At 46.0% G+C, this 17,006-nt stretch overlaps 2 protein-coding genes across 2 annotated transcripts in view; both read right to left on the reverse strand.

Moving 5' to 3' along the window:
• Positions 1–2,316: 2,316 nt before the first annotated feature.
• On the reverse strand, positions 2,317–3,681 carry LOC306737512 (D(1) dopamine receptor-like; the record flags this gene model as incomplete). The annotated part of the gene is made up of 1 exon (XM_079219245.1): positions 2,317–3,681. The coding sequence occupies one exon, from the start codon at positions 3,679–3,681 to the stop codon at positions 2,317–2,319; it is 1,365 nt and encodes a 454-aa protein (XP_079075371.1).
• A 9,941-nt stretch (positions 3,682–13,622) lies between these two features.
• The window catches only part of chrna9a (cholinergic receptor, nicotinic, alpha 9a), a gene marked incomplete at both ends in the record, with an annotated part of 5,542 nt that continues 2,158 nt past the window's right edge, over positions 13,623–17,006 (reverse strand). The window contains 3 exons of the mRNA XM_079219061.1: positions 13,623–13,793; positions 13,893–14,491; positions 14,744–15,095. Of these exons, the coding sequence (XP_079075187.1) occupies positions 13,623–13,793; positions 13,893–14,491; positions 14,744–15,095 (1,122 nt within the window). The remainder of the gene's footprint in view (positions 13,794–13,892; positions 14,492–14,743; positions 15,096–17,006) is intronic.

Genomic DNA, 17,006 nt, shown 5'->3' on the forward strand with positions numbered 1-17,006 from the left:
CTGCTTTCCGGTCTTCTTTACATTTACCATGTAGCTGGAGTCAGCAGCTGGTTAGCTTAGCTTAGCTAGAGTAGCTCTGTCAAAAGGTAACAAAAGACCAGCTGGCAACCTTCGGTTCTGGTCAGAGAGAATTGTCTCCAGCTGTTCTTGTATTCAATTCTTGTATTCACTCGACCCACATTTAAAAAAATGGAAACCAGCAAAACATTGTATGATTAATAAAGTGAAGACGTCCCTCTGTTTGGTAGCTGATGAAAGGATTCAGCAAGTGCAGCGTTGAGGATGATTTCAGTTTCATGTGACGCCGACACTATCTGCAGTGGAAAAGTAGAAAAGGACCTGGTACCAAAGGTGAGTCGAGTCGAGGCAAAACAGAACAGCGTGAATGAGGCATCTATCTCAGCGGGGAGAGAACCTAACTTCCTGGAGTCTCTGCTGGTTGCCTGGTAGCTGCTCCTGGCCAAGAATTAGTCCGGCACACAAAGTAAACTACGTTGAGGGAAGCGAGAGAGGAAAAAATCTGGTGATCCATTTTCTAAATCTGGTCTGAATTGTTTTTGTTATGTTTGTCTGTTAAAACAAGTGGTAGGAGACAACATTTCTGTGGGTTTGTTGTTGTAATTCTCGATTCGGCCACAAGAGGCTGTATTGAGAATTGCACAACTACACCGTGTTATATATCGTGTGTTAGCGATATCATTGGCTGTATTAAGAAGTGTATGGAGAACCTAACCTAACGTGGGATAGTATTGCACTTTAACCCTCTTGTGGTCGAAATGAGAATTACAACAACAATCAATTCCATTTTTTTTACGTAACTTTGAAAAAATTACCCTGCAAAATCATTTTTTTACCTGTTTTACAGACAAAAAAAGTCTAGTCGGTGGATTTTGTATCTTTGTCCAGGACTAGGATGGCCGTGTCTCCCTGTTTCCAGTTGTAGCTTCATAAACACCTCACAGACATGAGCGTGACATCAGTCTTCTCCTCAAAAACTGGAAACCTACTTAAGAGAAAGGTGTTGTGGGTAATCGCAGGTCGAGTTGCCGCTAGCCGTTTCTCCTCCTGTGTGGGAAGCGGACTTGCTGATGGCTGTTGCTTCACATTTACACAGGGAAGTGAAAAAGTGCATTTCCAGACAGAACTATTCCTTTACATCCTGTAACGGTAACTTAATCCCAACCACCCGAGCATTTGAAGCTCAGGATGGAATCATGAATCTGGTCGGCTCCGTTGAGACTCGTGGTTCCTTGAGGCTGTACCACACGCGTTCACATCCAAGACTAACAAGGAGGTCTCATTAAACAGGAATGAACAGATGCTAATCTGTGGAGAGTTCATCGCGGAGCGGGGTTGTCATCGTAAAAGCTTCTGTGTTCTCGCCGGCTGGGGCATCTTTCACAGGAACAACCTTTAGAAATTATTCATGTTTGTTTCTTTCAGTGGATAAAGGGGGGGGGGGGGGGGGGGGGGGGGGGGGGTGAGGGACAGAGTGCATCCACACAAGATGGCACAGCTGCTAATGTGAGCTAGTTACATAATCCCATTTCTAGAAATTCAGAGAAACCCTGACCTCATGATAGCTGTCTCTCCACGGCGGGCAGAGGCCTCGAATGGAAGACACACTGTGAAAGTTTACAGTTTTATCCCCATGAACTATATGCATGTGTATTTAGCAAATGTGAATGAGGTCAATGAACAACATCAATTCTAATCTAAATACTATGTAAAAACTCTGAATGTGGGAAAGTTGATTGCACCTGTCCCGGCTCGATTCAAGACTTTGACCATCCTGCAGGTGTCTAACCTATATACTCTGTTTGTAACAAAATGACCCAAATAATGGTCACATGACGGGGAAAAAGAGAAGGAAATTAGGCTTTTTTTTTACTTTTGAGTTCCTCTTTCACTTGATTTAACTTTTTCTCTCCATTTATTAATCTTGCTGATGGGCTTTCGTTATATCCTGATCTGGACCTGAATGCGTTCCACATTGAATTTTACAAACTCCAAAACAAAATGTTATGCATTTCATAAAGACTGACAAATGTTTGTTGGGTAAAATGTGAACATAAACAAGCTATAAAACCCACAACGTTTAAAAAATATATATATATCCCAGAAGATTTACTACGGGATGGTGAAAACACAGTTGTCCATATGAATGGTGAACATTATCTTGTATGATGTAATCTATAAAGCTTTTTGTTCACACTGATGACCTCTGGATGAACCTTGCTTCAATGCTTCTTATTTCCTACCCGAGGCTCACGCGTCCCACGGTCCCTGCATGTGTTGTCCCGCGGGACTTCACCCTTATAACGGGATCTGCGTCAGCCCGTCCTGGTCGCGGCTCTCCTCGGTGTCCGCCACCTGCCCCGCGGCCGTGCCCCGGTGGCACAGCGCCGTCACCGTCGTGTTCCCGCTGTCCTCGCTCCCCCTGAGAGTCGTGGCGCAGGACGCGTCCCGCTTCGCGTTGGGCGCGCTCTCCCGCCTCGGACGTCCGGCCTCGTTGCTCGCCATCGCCGTCCCCACCACCGAGCTAACCCTGCCGCGTCCGCGGCAGCGCAGCAGGCGCAGGAAGGCGTCTCTGAAGTCGGCGTTGAACGCGTAGATGACCGGGTTGAGGGACGAGTTGCTCCAGCCGATCCACACGAAGACGTCGAAAGTTTTTTCGCTGACGCAGTGAGGGCCCCGCCGGGCCCCCGGGGCCTTTGGCCCGGGACAGAAGGGCAGAGCGCAGTTCAGGACGAAGAATGGCAACCAGCAGCACACAAACACCCCCATGATGATGCTCAGAGTCTTGAGGACCTTGGTCTCCTTTCTGATGGAGACTCTGAGCTCCCGGTGGGCCTCAGCAGGGCGCGGAGAGTCCGGATGAAGACGGACGGGCGACTGATATGAGTTGGCGCCCATTTTCGCGCACAGGTGAGGGCACCGCTCAGGTGCGCCCGAGCGGCAACTCTGCGCGTGCTCCGCCGCCCGCTCCAGGGAGGATATCACGCGGATCTGCATCTGGGCTATCCGGTAGATGCGGGTGTACGTGACGATCATGACGGCCACGGGGATGTAGAAGCTGATGAGGGAGGAGGAGATGGCGTACGTGCGGCTCAAGCTGGAGTCACAGCTCCCGTGGACGCTCTCGCCGCGAGGCGCCGCGTCCTCCGCGGCCGGATCCAGCGCGTCCGCGCGGTGCCAGTTGAGCTGCACGGGCACGAAGGAGATGACCACGGAGACCGTCCAGGTCACGGCGATCATCACGGAGGCCACTTTCTTGTTCATGCTCCTCTCGTAGAGGAACGGGCTGGAGATGGCCCAGTATCGGTCCACGCTGATGACGCACAGGTTGAGGATGGAGGCCGTGGAGCACATGATGTCGCAGGCCAGCCAGGTCTTGCAGAAGCCGCCGAACGGCCAGAAGCCGGCCACCTCGGCCGCGGCTTTCCACGGCATCACCAGCACGGCGACCAGGAGGTCCGACAGAGCCAGCGACACGATGAAGATGTTGGTCACTTTGGCGCGCAGGTGCCGGAAGCGACAGACGGCGGCGCACACCGTCAAGTTGCCGAACAGCGTCCAGACGATGAGCAGCGCCAGGACGCAGCCCGTCAGAGCCCGGTGCGCCGGGAACTCCTCCCGGCCGCCGGCTGACACCGGAGCCGAGCAGGTCGTGTTATTCATTGCCCGGTCCCGCGCTCGGCCATTTGATAAATACAGAGGGACGAGAAGAAAGCCATCCGTTCGTTCACATCGACAGAAAGAAAACAAAGTCCCGGAGAGGCTCGAGCGCGCGCCCTGCTCCAGTCGGGTCTGTGCTGCTGCTCCGAGCGCACAGCAGACTTCACCTCGCGCACCAGCTGCTGCGCCAACACCACGGCGAGAGACGCGCGGCGCAGAGGGAAGTTTGACAGAGAGGACGGAGACATTTTAAATGAGCTCCGTGTTCCTGTAGGTCCCACTGCGACATTAGTCCTGTTGTTACGGACCGAGCTGCTTAAAGTGAGACCCTGCAGGGCGACAACGGACTATAATGACTGTTGTTTATTTATTTATTTATACAGCACCTTTCCGAACAAGGAAGCTTTATATTTCTGCACTGTGGCTAAATACAGCAGGCAAATATTGCACTGAACAATACACTCTAATAAAATTTTGTTTTTTAACTAAAGTAGACAAATGTATCTATATCACGATATTGTATGTGTTCTGTTTAATAAATAGTCTATATGAAATAACCGCATGGCTGTATGGTATTTGTGTGTGAATTAAATACTGGACAAATGAAAAGTATTTTCAGATTTTAGTGCAAAATGATCCTGCTACGTCCTGCTTATTAACAATAAAAACATGTTTAATTGTAGATCACAATCTCACTATATTATTCCATGATAAGATGAGGAATTATTGCATTGACTGATCTCAAGGTAGTGCTGAACAGTAGAATAAGCTAAAACAAGGGTGAGAAACCCATCTGTTCATTACTGAAAACGACCTGAACACACACGTGTCACATGTAGGATGTGTTTGAAAATGACATCATCAATGACGTCATCCTTCACGCCTCACTTCGCCTTACTTCATTATGACTGATATTGTGTGAACAACATGATATTCAATGTATTTTCTTCATACAGGATTTATTTCGTTCGACCCATTCCCTGAATTTACTTTTGTGGACTTATTAATAAGGCTAATGATAATTCACCATGAGGTGAGATTTATCAATTTACATTTATCTAAATATGCCTTCATTTTTTTTGCGTTAAAGGGACCATATTAATAAAAAGTATGCTCATTATATCTGAACACAGCGTAATGCCCAAATATTGTAGTACACTTGGGATCCATTTAAACTGTCATGTATAGATCAATTCTTGATATGGGCATGCATTCACATTTTTGCCAATCTATGTTATAGCCTGATATTTTAAGGATTCAACTCAAACGTTAGGAAGGGTTCTTGATAAGTAATGGAATATCATCTGCGGACATACACATGTTGTGTTCAGTTTGTTATCACTGCTCATGGATTGTAATACACTACATTCACCCATTTAATATAAGCTTCCCCAAACCTAAATATTCGGATGGTGTGCCGCAAGGACCCGATGAAACCCCTTTGAGCATCCGAGGAGAAGGCAGCTTGGTTTCCTCCGATTGAACGTTAAGATGTACAGACGTCTGATGTTGTCTACGGATCACCTTCCCTTTATGAATCCTGATCTCCATGTAAGCGTGGTAATGGCTTCCAGCCTCATAGTCAAAATCTTTTTTAGGATGTTTGCAGTCCACATTATAATCAAACTCACAGGTCTATAATTTCCTGGTTCTTCATCTTTTTTAACAATTAAGGCTATCAGAGCGTCGTTGTAGTTTTTGGTATCTCTCTCAATGAGAAGGATTCTTCGTCGTCTCGTCTCTTTTGGTTGCAATTGTCTGGCTAATAGATTTCCAGATTATCCTCATAGAAATTACTTTTTAGTCTGAATAGTGCATGCTATCCTTTTTTTAATTATATATTTCATTTCATTTACATTTGAGATCACACCATTGTTTCAGCAGTAGGTCTACATGTAGATGTTTTCTTTAACTTTACTTTCTCAAGTTGTTTTCTTGGTGAAAGAGTGTACAAATAAACTAGACCTAACATGTTTCTGCTTGAAAAAAAATTCTGATGATGCAAATTTACAATCAATCTTATTTTACATTTTTCATCTCATTAACACAACATTTCCGCATTTGGATTGCAGATTTCTTTAAGACGTCACAAGGCGCACGCCTGCATGACCGGTTGGTCATCGTCCCCCCAGGGTTTCCAGCAGACGGGTCTCAACCAAGGCTCTCGTCACAGCGTCAGGGTCACAGCTGGCAGCAGGCCGGCGGTCCTCGAGGCCCCTGACGTGACCCGGGACGCGGACACTAACGGGGCGACAGCCTTCTGATTGCCTCTTCAGTGCACCTGTTGTTATTACAGAACACAGAGTTCATTCATGCATCTATTTTTAAATGTCTATCTGCTGTGCACCGAAAGCAAAGGATAGATGTATTTTGGATGTTTGCCACTCAGTGGTCTAGACTTACTCTGGTGCCTCGCACTGGGGGCTGTCACAAGTTGGCGTGACAGCCCCCATTGTCGCCCTCGACGGGTTTAACATCCAAGGAGGCGATGACCCCAAAGTCTTCAGACGTGGTGCAGAATGTAGCGGGACATCCACAAATGAGCCCACATTTCAATCCCCTCACATGGGCCGACCTGGAACTCACACTGATGAGACAAAGCCACCAATCACAGAGCATTTATAACTTCAATATCTTGTACTCTGAAAGTCAACTAGCTTTGTGTCCTCCAACATGAACAATGCTCTGATAAGTTCAAAGTGTAAATGGTCGCGTTTGAACTTGAAGAAATTGATTTATTTGGCAGATACTATGTAGAAAGGAAACATGGGCTTAGAGAGAAAGAAATAGGGGAATTGCATGGACCTCAGCTGAAATCCAACCAGGGTCGTCACAGGTATACGTTCTCATTCCCGAGGATTCAAACACATACGCTTTGTCACGGCCCCTCGCCGTCTGATGCCGGCGAATCTGTAAGAGACGCACCGGGCTTTCAAGTAACTACTATGTAAACATATCCGCGTCAAACAAAATGCTCCGAGAGTGTGGCGACGTGGAGACGGACGTTCACAGCACACATGTAGATCCTGGTTTCCTCAGCATGGGCTGGGCTAAGCTAATCTTCTCAAGAAGGAAAATCAACATTAAAACTACCATCCCCAAGAGATGCTTGGAATCAGTGTGTTGGGGTCAGTGTCCTTTAGTACTACCTACTGAGGATTATGATTCGCTACACTGAGGAGGACGTGAGCCAATAGGGAATATTGTCAATAACAAGAAGTGATGTTCAGGAAGTTCCTGTTGAGCCTATTGACTCATAAGTGAGCATCTCAGTGTACAATCCTTTTAATCCTTTGCCTTAAAGTCCACAAAGTTGGCTTCATCAGTAAGTCATCTACTTACAGTTAGATCAACATGTTTTAGGTTCATATTTAACTTTTAGTGAGGACAGCACACTATGCAAAACTTTTTTTCTAGGGATCAACTTTATAAAAATGTCAACCATCGTGATGCGATTCACAAGAAAGTTTATTTTTAAATTGTGACAAGAGTAAATTTGTGCGTAAATGAACATTCCTGACCATTTTTGCTGCTATTTCCACATCACCTTATGTATCTTGAATAGATTAACCATTTAGAAGAGACACCGTCTGATAAACCACAACTTTGTTTTATGTATGTCACTGAAAACATTTACATGTTAAAGACAGTATAAATTATACCAAAAATAAATGCATTCAAGTTAACAGGCTGTATAATCATTTCATAAACAATTTACATTTCATGTGGCTCAAAGATGCACTGAATATATACAGTAAAATGTTTAATGAAAGACGATGGAAGAACTTCTGCAAAAATATTTGGCGACCCAAATATTTCCCTTTGGGAATAACTGCTCTATGCGCTCCAATAACCATACTACCATTCTGTTTAGTATGCCAGACAAAGATTTTGCATGTCCCAATACATGATATATTGAATGCAGTATGCCAAAAACACCAGGATGTCCTACGCGTCCACAGTAGCAAGCCAGCGTGCCTTTCTGTTTGGATCCACAGTCCTCTGTGCAGCAGATATATGAGCGAGAAGGTGAAGAGACCCAACTCACACATCTGTCTGAGTGGATTTACGTGGAATTGCGTTTGTAATGACAAAAGAGCAACATTTTGACACCTGTTCAATCATATATTCAAATACATGTTGGGTAACGCATCCCGTGCTGGTACTCTTGAACCCTTTCTAAACTACGGCACCGACTTTGGAAAAATACCTCATCCGACCCCACTTCATGTAATGCAAACTATCCCTTTAGGTAACTTCCTCTTCCTCCGTCTTGTCATGATCTTGTGATTGCCGGACAACCAGCTGAAACACCACGAGCAATTTGCCTCTTGACAGATCCAAGCGAGCTGTTTTCCCCCGTTTCCAGTCTGTATGCTAATCTAAGCTAACCAGCTGCTGTAGCCTCATTTGACCATAGACAGCTTACTCTATCACACACACACACACACACACACACACACACACACACACACACACACACACACACACACACACACACACACACACACACACACACACACACACACACACACACACACACACACACACACACACACACACACACACACACACACACAGACAGACACTGCTGTGGATAAAAGCAGACCTTTTGGCCCGGGGGCAGAACCAGATGGCACAGCTGAAGTTGGAGCACCGGTGAGGAACACTTAAAATAGCACTCAAGCCATATTTGATCTTTAATGGCAACAGGGTTTTGTTTGAATACAGGTCTAGATGATGGAGACAGACAGTCCAAACCAGAGGGCGGGAGTTGATAATCAGATTATCTCTAGCATTTGTGAGAGTTTGTACTATTTTTGTGCATGTGCCGATTTAGGACACTCTGGAATTAAATCCATTTTGTTGAAATCACGTTGCTTTCATTTAAATGTCCTTCCCAAGTGGGAATTGATGGTTGAGTGTAATAATAACAACAATTTGAAAGTCACAGTATTGTACCTTTACACATATGCTTGAAAATACAGTTGTTCACAGTAACAATGAGTTTAATTGTGCTTTAAAATGATAAATCCACTGTAGAAATGTTCACGTCACTGTATACAGCAGGGAGCGCCGACGCTCCCTAGAGCGGCGTTCAGCCCCACGAGTCCCATTTCTTGCGCGTATCCAGCCACAGCAGTCATCATGCTGCGTTTCTCTGCAGAGTTCTTCTGGGTCGTCTCGTTGCACGACTTCTTGTCAAACTGCTTTTTCCAAGTAGACATTTCCATGTCGCACCTCTCCTTCTCCCTCCGCAGGTTCTCCTCCAGCTGCCTCTTGAGGTTCTCCTCGCTCGCTTTCTGTTGCTCAACCTTCACTCTGATGACTTTTAGCTCGTGCTTGAGGGCCATGATTCTCCTGTTCTCCGCTCTCTGACTCTCCATCTGTATGCCCCTTGCTCTCTGGTGCTCCACCCTCTCACATCGGAGCAGGTCCTCCATTTGCTTTTTCCTGTCTCCCTCCCTCCTGCTCTGCTCCTCCAAGCACTGGGTGACTTCATCCAGCTCCTTCTCCAGAGCGTCTCTCTTCATCTCCTCCCGCTGCCTGATGGCCTGCTCTTTCTCTATTCGCTGATGTTCCCTCTCTCTCTCTTTCTTTTCATTTTCCACTCTGTCCTTTTGGCACTTCTCCTCCATCGCTCTTTCCATTTTCTCTTTCTGCACCTCCTGCTCCTCGAGCGTTTTGGTGACTCTATCGAGCGTTTCTTGAAGAGCGACCCTCTTCTCCTCCTCCTCTCTACGTATCTCCATCACTCTCATCATCTCCTGTATCCTCCTCTCCTTCTCCTTCTTGTCATACTCCTCCACCACTCGCCGAAAGGCATCCTGCAGATCTCTTGCCAGTTTCTCCCCCTTTTGCTTCTCCAGCTCCTGTTTTCTCTCCAGCTCCTCCGTCTCCCTCTTGCTTTTTTGCTGAACCAGCTCCAGCTCTTTTTCATACAGCTCTCTTATGGCTGTCTCCTGCTTCCTTTTCAACAGCTCCTCCTTCTCATCCAGCAGCCGCCTCTCCTCCTGCAGCTCCAGATTCAGCTCCTCCTCTGCTTTCTGGAGCATCTTGCTGCCGTAGCACGTTCCTCCATTACCTTGCATCATGATGTCCACTAAGGCAAGCAGCTCTGACACCTGCTCCTTGTTCTTGGAGCTCTGGTTGTTGAAGACACAGTACCTGCCCCCACATTCGCCCACCAGCTCGGCGAGATCCTTGGACCCGTCTATGAGACAATGCTTTATGGACGTCCTCTCTTCCAGAAGGTCTCCATGGGTAAAAACCACCACGGAGAAACTCAAAGCATTGAATCCTATTGCCTGTTTGATCTGCCGCACCACCTCCTTATCCCCCCGAGTGAACCTCCCAATCTGGATGACGAGAAGGAACACGTGGGGCCCGGGGTACAGGAGGCTAACGCTCCTCCTCAACTCCTTCTGCACCTCCTGCGGAGTCTGGTGGGTGTCCAGAAGCCCCGGAGTGTCCAGGATCTTCAGGTGTCGCCCACGAAACTCTCCGGAGACCGTGCAACAGCGACATGTGACGGAGGAGCTGCTGACCTTTGAGTCGAAGACCTTGCGGCCCAAGATGGAGTTGGCGGTGGAGCTTTTCCCGCTGCCAGTCCTCCCCAGCAAAACCAATCTGATCTCACCAGAGGAGGAAGACGGCCTCTTGCCTGAAGAGACAAAAAAGGATTTAGATCATGTTAATAATAATCGAGAAGTGGAAATCTGATCGTGACAGTAGTTCAAATGAAAGAAAGAAAGACAGAAAGGATCCGTTGAAAGAAAAGAACATAAATGGCAATACCTGCACAGCTGATAGAAGACAGCTGCTTGCTGATGGAAGACATGCTGATTCTGGTCGCTTGCCTCCATAAAGAAGAACAAAAGAGAACACAACGTTGCTATATAGATCCCAACACTGTGGGTGTGTCCGGCCCTATGATGTGTTACACCCCTCTGAACTCTAACCGTCGGCATCACCGTGTTTTAAATATCAGTCTGGATACCGTGTGGAGCAATAGTCTGTCTCTGAAACACTCAGCACAGCAGATCTTATCTCTGAGTATACAAGAGGTCCTGGTCCAGCCGGGGCAAAGATCTGGGAAGCAGGCAGGGATCGCCTTCTGCACAACAGGGGTGTGTGGGGTGTGATCAAAGTCCAGAAGTCTTATCATTTGATTGTTGTGTCTCTTTATCTTAAAAGTGATGAGCTGTCATTTAGGAACCACCAGGGATCAATAGACCCTTTACAGCCAACATCACGGTGACGGCACAGTGTTGGTTGGAGACAAAACAAAGAAAAAAGACAAACACAAATCAGAAGAAAGTTGTCACTTATCTGGCAATGGCAATGTGCTTCTACCATATACTGTATATATGAAGTAGACGTAGTCATCAGAACGTCACCCATTGGTTTGTGGACTGCCTGTTGTTTTAATCGCAACCAATGATATTTGTAATGCGGAGGAGTGACGTAGAGACGACGTGTACGGCCCTGCCAGCAGCAGCGACCTGTCAATCACAGTAAGCCCCGCCCAAAAGCACACTCCTCTTCATGGTCTATTTGACTCTAAATGAAGGATAATTTACTAAGTGAACATCATGCTGTAATGAAGAAGACTTGAAACTAGAGATTGAGACCAAAAACTCATGTTTACAATGTTTACTGAGGGAATAAATTAAGAGAAGTTGAGTCATTTTCTCATTGACTTCTGTACAATCAGACTTCTTTTTGCAACCAGAGGAGTCACCTTCCTTCTTCTTCCTGAGGGATTCATGAAAGTGTGCACATAAGTACATGGGGACACATTTGATAGGTGTTGAGATATTTCAGTTTGGAAGTAGTGGACCGACCAACAGACCAACATTGCCACTGAAATGGCTAGAAATGTATTAGAAAACAGTTTTACTTCTCCAGATGTTCTAGACTTAAACTGTGAGTTGATACATGAAGCCTGCAGTGTGTATTGGTGGACGTACTCCAGTAGACGGAGGTCAGTCTGTGTGATGTCATCTACCAGACACGTTATTGACTGTTCCTATCACGATGTGCTGCGGAGACCTCAGACTGTCTGCAGTCAATTCTGTTGTGCCCCAGACACAAGAGCAATGATTGAGAGTGGATTTTAAATGGATGATTGCGTTACTATTATATCACTCTTTTTGTGACTCATTACCTATTGAAACGCTGCCTTAAGACATTCAGCCTGGTTTATTTATGAATATTGGATGATGTTTTTCATTAGTAAATTAGAATTGATGTTACAAATCACACAATACAAGGCACTGAGATGTTGATTTAACTACATTTGTATATTTAAGGCACTACACATGTTTAGGTTATCATCACTAATGCTCTTATTCACGTTCTCTTTGTTTTTCGATCGAAGGATTTTTTTACAACTAATGTCTTAATTTAGAGAATTGTTTAACCTATTCTTTAAACAATTGTACTGTTACATGTATCAAGAAGAGGATAGTATAATAACAAACTTCACAGATGACTTTCGCCTGCCTGCTGTTGTCCTGCTGATCTGTGTGTAGAGCATCATGCCCGTCACACTGTGTGTGTGTGTGTGTGTGTGTGTGTGTGTGTGTGTGTGTGTGTGTGTGTGTGTGTGTGTGTGTGTGTGTGTGTGTACTTAATGATGGCTCATATGATTGTAACGACTATATACATTTCAGTATTCCTAAACAGATGCATCTGCCTAATCTCACCTTCCTGTTGCTGGTTATTAGTTCATCTTTCCAAACAGATCGAGGAGAATGACTTCCCAGAATATGTAAAAAGTGTATGAAGCAATGAAAAGAGCTTTTATATGCAAAAACAAAATAAAATACAGAAATTGACAGTTTCATCATTTAAAACAAATTTGATTTGATTTGTATTGTAAAGCTTCTGGGACAATAAGAGTAAAACAATATTCAATACCAAAGTTTTTTTACCTGACCAATGAGCGGAGCGTTTAAAGGTACAGTACATTCACCGTTTACGCTCTGGAGGTAGTAAGCTTTCAGGTTTAAATATTGAGTTAAAAGGTGAGTCAGAAAAGTAAACATTCACTCTTTATCTCAATTTCTTCGCAATTTATGTAAACCAGTTTTTTAAACATCTAGACTACAACAACACTAAAGGCTCATGATCACTGGGATTCGCCCTCTTGTTGATCATATATGAGGTTGCTTTATAAATGGAACCATCCCAGGCAAAAATATGGTTTTCCAGCAACTGGTAAATTTGGAGATAAAAACCCACATTTAGTTGTTTAATTTACAACTTTATCTATTTGCATCCGTAGATTTCTCCTAAATTTACCAAAAGTCAGCATTAGATAATGCCCTATTTGAATATTTAAACGTAACATTTTCAGAAAACTTGTAATTAAAACAAATACTTGTCTCAATGTAAGTAATCCGCTGTGGACGTTTCATGCTGATATCTATTAGTAAGCCTGTTTCCCCCCTTATTCACCTGGCGTGTCTCCTATCAAGGTTAATCTGCTGGTGCTCTCATTGTAACTGACTCTGGAAAACCGCATCACCCATTCGCCCTAAAACGTAATGTAAGTAATGAGACGCCTATAGCTGGATGTCGGTCTGTTCGCTCATCCATAATGGAGAGTCCATGCGTGTTCGAGGCGAGGCCTGGATTGTCTTACCGCTCCACTGCTCCGTCACACATGCAAGCACACCTGACGTGAACTAACCGAGAGGCTTTGACCAACTCCCCGCGCTCGCACGGTTACACGGATGACTTGTGCGGGGTGACCTTTTCCTCTTTATGTCCAAAAGCAACAAAAAAAAGCAACAATGAACCCGCACAACCGCACACACACACACACACACACACAACACACAACTGACACGCATATAAAACAGTTATTTGGTGTTGCATTAAAAGTAAAAATGAGGATGACGGGAGGACGACTGGTAAAAAGATGACGGAGGCTGTCAGGAGGCCTTGGCGATGATGAGGATGCTCATGAGGAAGACCATGATGAAGAATATCCACATGAAAAACCTATCCATCACCTTGGCGACCTTCTTCCACTCGGCGGCCTTGACACAAGTGGCCTTCTGCTCGCGGAAGCAGTTGGCGATGTACTGGATGTTCTTCACCACCTGAGGACGAGACACATGGACGACCCGTGAGCGAGCGCCGAACGAAACTGTAGAAGAAGACGGGGTAATCGGATAAGTGGGCGGTAAACGGAGACGCACCTGTTTATGCTGGAGGCAGGGGCGGCAGCGGGGCCAGGCTGGGACTGGAAGCTCCTGCGTGGGGTAGAGGAGCTGCTCCTTCGTTCCCCCGCTCAGTGTCTGGAGGGTTCGGGGATGAGGAAGGGCCTTGTAGTCCAGCTCGACCCTCCCGACGTGGTGGTAGCGCTGCGTGGGCTCTCTTCTCCCCTCGCCCCGCTCCAGGCTGGCGGCGTGGCTGCTGCTGTGGTTGTACTGGCGCCGGCTATTGTTGGCGTTGCCGTTGGCGTTGGCCCGGCTTTTGTGATGCTTGCCGGGAAGACGCGCGCCGTGGCCGTTGCTGTACTCGTGCGGGCCGCCGTCGTAGTCGTGGAAATGGCCGTCGTCGTCGTCGCTGTTCGCGGGTTCCTCCGGGTACAGCGGCGTCTTCTCGCTCCCCGACGTGGTGCAGTTCTCCCCCACCTCGTAGACGAAGAAGATTTTGGACATGTAGTCGATGATGACCACCTTGGCCCAGTGGGGCACCGGCTTGGCCTCGGCGCCACAGAAATGAATGTTCATGATGAAGATGGTGAGCGACGTGGAGGCCGTGATCATAGTCATGGTGGCGATGTAGTACTTCCCTAGAGGAGAGGACAATGGACAGGACATGCATGAAGGGGACAGACAACACATAGTTCTCATTTGTAGCCTACGGAGTTGAGCATTCACATAAAACAGCAAGGATCAGGAAAGACATGCCATGGAAGTTCTTTTATGTCCAAGATGCAGAAAGTAGTTTCATATGAAAGCCCATTTCCAACATTTTTATTCTTGTGTATTTTCTATCGTTCAATAATGAGGCAAAACTAGAATGCAGAGAGAATAACTCAAACCTATGTAGGGCATGCTCTCTGCAGGAGGCATGCTCTCGGCCACCAACAGCTGGAACACGGTGAGCGCCAGCAGCACCGTCACCCCGAGGGAAACCTTCTCCCCCGAGTCGGCCGGCAGGTAGAAGCCCAGCGGCGCCAGGAAGGAGATGAGGAAGCAGGGCAGGAGCAGGTTGAAGATGTAGAAAGAGGAGCGGCGCTTCAGGAGCAGGGTGTAGGTGATGTCGGTGTAAGGGTCGGAGCAGCAGCCGTACATCCTGACGTTTCGGACCGCCGGCATGCCGTGACACTCCCACTCCACGTTATCCACAAAGTCCGACAGGTCACCGCTCTCCATCCCCAAACTGATGTCCACCTGTGCAGCGGACGCAACGTCGTGGGTATCAGCACACATGCAAATGTGTTCCTGTCATGCGGATGTAGAAACTAACAATCCCCTTACATACTGCTATCCAAGAAGTTATTTCCATGTTGAAGTCAGAGGAACTGGAGCCAATAACTGTCTCCAGTGGGCAAGAAGCTGGCACATGCCCTGTACTCATACCTTGTATTCGCACTTCAGTTACACCAAAAGAACTAAATTAAAACCAACACATAACAAATCACACACAAAAAACCTTTCTCTGCCATCCCATTTGCTTTTGGTCCTTATACGCAATATATATAGGATTCAGAGCATTAATAGAGCAACTATTTGCAATATAAAGATATAGTAATGTCTACCTGAGCAGAGACTTAAGTAATCCGAGCTTCTCCTTGCTTTGTCGCTGTAGCCGGGCTGTCATGACCTTGGTTTCCCGTTTTATTTTGAAGTTCCCGCCTCTTGTGGTTGTTTGACTTTCTGTCTTTGGGGTTTTCCCCTTCTTTTTTTCCTGTATATCACCAGTGTTGTATTAGTCTGCCTCGCTCCGTTCACATTTGTTTCTTCCACCAATCAGTTTTTATTTGTCCTTTTGCTCATTTCTGGAATTTTGCATTGTTAAAATCACCTTCAATCATCCTCCTGCTTTCCATGTGTGCATAGTACATGTCATACCTCTCTTCCCCATTTCTACACTGTCCTCTGTTGAATTGAGGCAAAAATGCCAAATCCTAATGTTTGAAAGTAAGCTAAATAACTGATTTATTGGTCACTTTGGGGCGGCAGAACACAGCGTGTAAGCAGACTTTGGTTTATTTAGCCATTATATTACAAGCAACATCCAATATTTCCCACACTGCTCTTTAGCTGCTAAATGCCCCACGATGTTGACCACCGAGTTGCTAACTTTGTCTGTTGCGGACCGGCCAGCCAAACAATGAGCTCCATAAAGCTCTGTAAAGCCGAGTGGAGCTGCAGATTTAGCTGATAATTATCTCCATTCATCTCTAGGAGCACCCCACTTTTAGATTAAAGTTTACAGATGGACAGTAGTGAAGTAGATTATGCTAGAAACATGGATTGCCTTGTTTAAAAATATGGATGATTTGGACTTTTGATTAGGTGTGAAAACTTGGAATACAATTCAAACTGACACTATTAAAGAAAAAATACAAATGTTTTAGGAGCCACATTTGAAGGGGATGAGTGTGGGAAGAATAACTTTTCAGGCTGGTCTCGTCTACGCATTCGTAGATAACTCACAAAAATATGTTATCCAAGTAATCTTGAACGAGGGTGTTTAAAGACTGCAAACGCACACACGGGAAAGACGGGAGTTGCTGTGTTTGGTTTCAACAACCAGCAATCTTTCAGCTAGGAGACATTTGTTCGTTCCTCAAAATATTCCTTGAAATAGAAAAAGACACGTGTTGCTAGTTTTCCACAAGACCGCCCCACCCCCCAAAACAAGGTGTAACTTTTCATAAGATATCATACAAACTGTTGAATGAGGATATGTTTCACTTTTAAGGTTTACAAAATGCAGAGCATATCTGTGGCCTCCGCACAGCTCTGCATAAGGTGGCAGCTGCTAACAGCGCTAACTGGAAACTGTGCTAACAGAGCGAACACCAGAGGTTGGGCATTACACTTCTACACTTCTACGTTGTGGGTCGAGAGTGCCGTATGAGAGCAGTGCAAAGCACCGGCCGTGTGCTAAACAGTGGGGCCCACATGCACTAACGTGCACTAAAAGGCACGCATGGCCTGCCCAGCTATGTCTCTGCCCTACTCTATCTTTACATTGCAATAGTTGTTTGCTGCTAGCAGGCGGCAACCTCCAATTCTGTCGACTGAAGCCAATGCGGAAGTGCCTTAAAAATTCTCTCTACTGACCAACAGGGG

The sequence above is a fragment of the Taurulus bubalis genome (assembly GCF_910589615.1).
Source record: "Taurulus bubalis genome assembly, chromosome: 6".
In the NCBI taxonomy this organism is placed as follows: Eukaryota; Metazoa; Chordata; class Actinopteri; order Perciformes; family Cottidae; genus Taurulus; species Taurulus bubalis.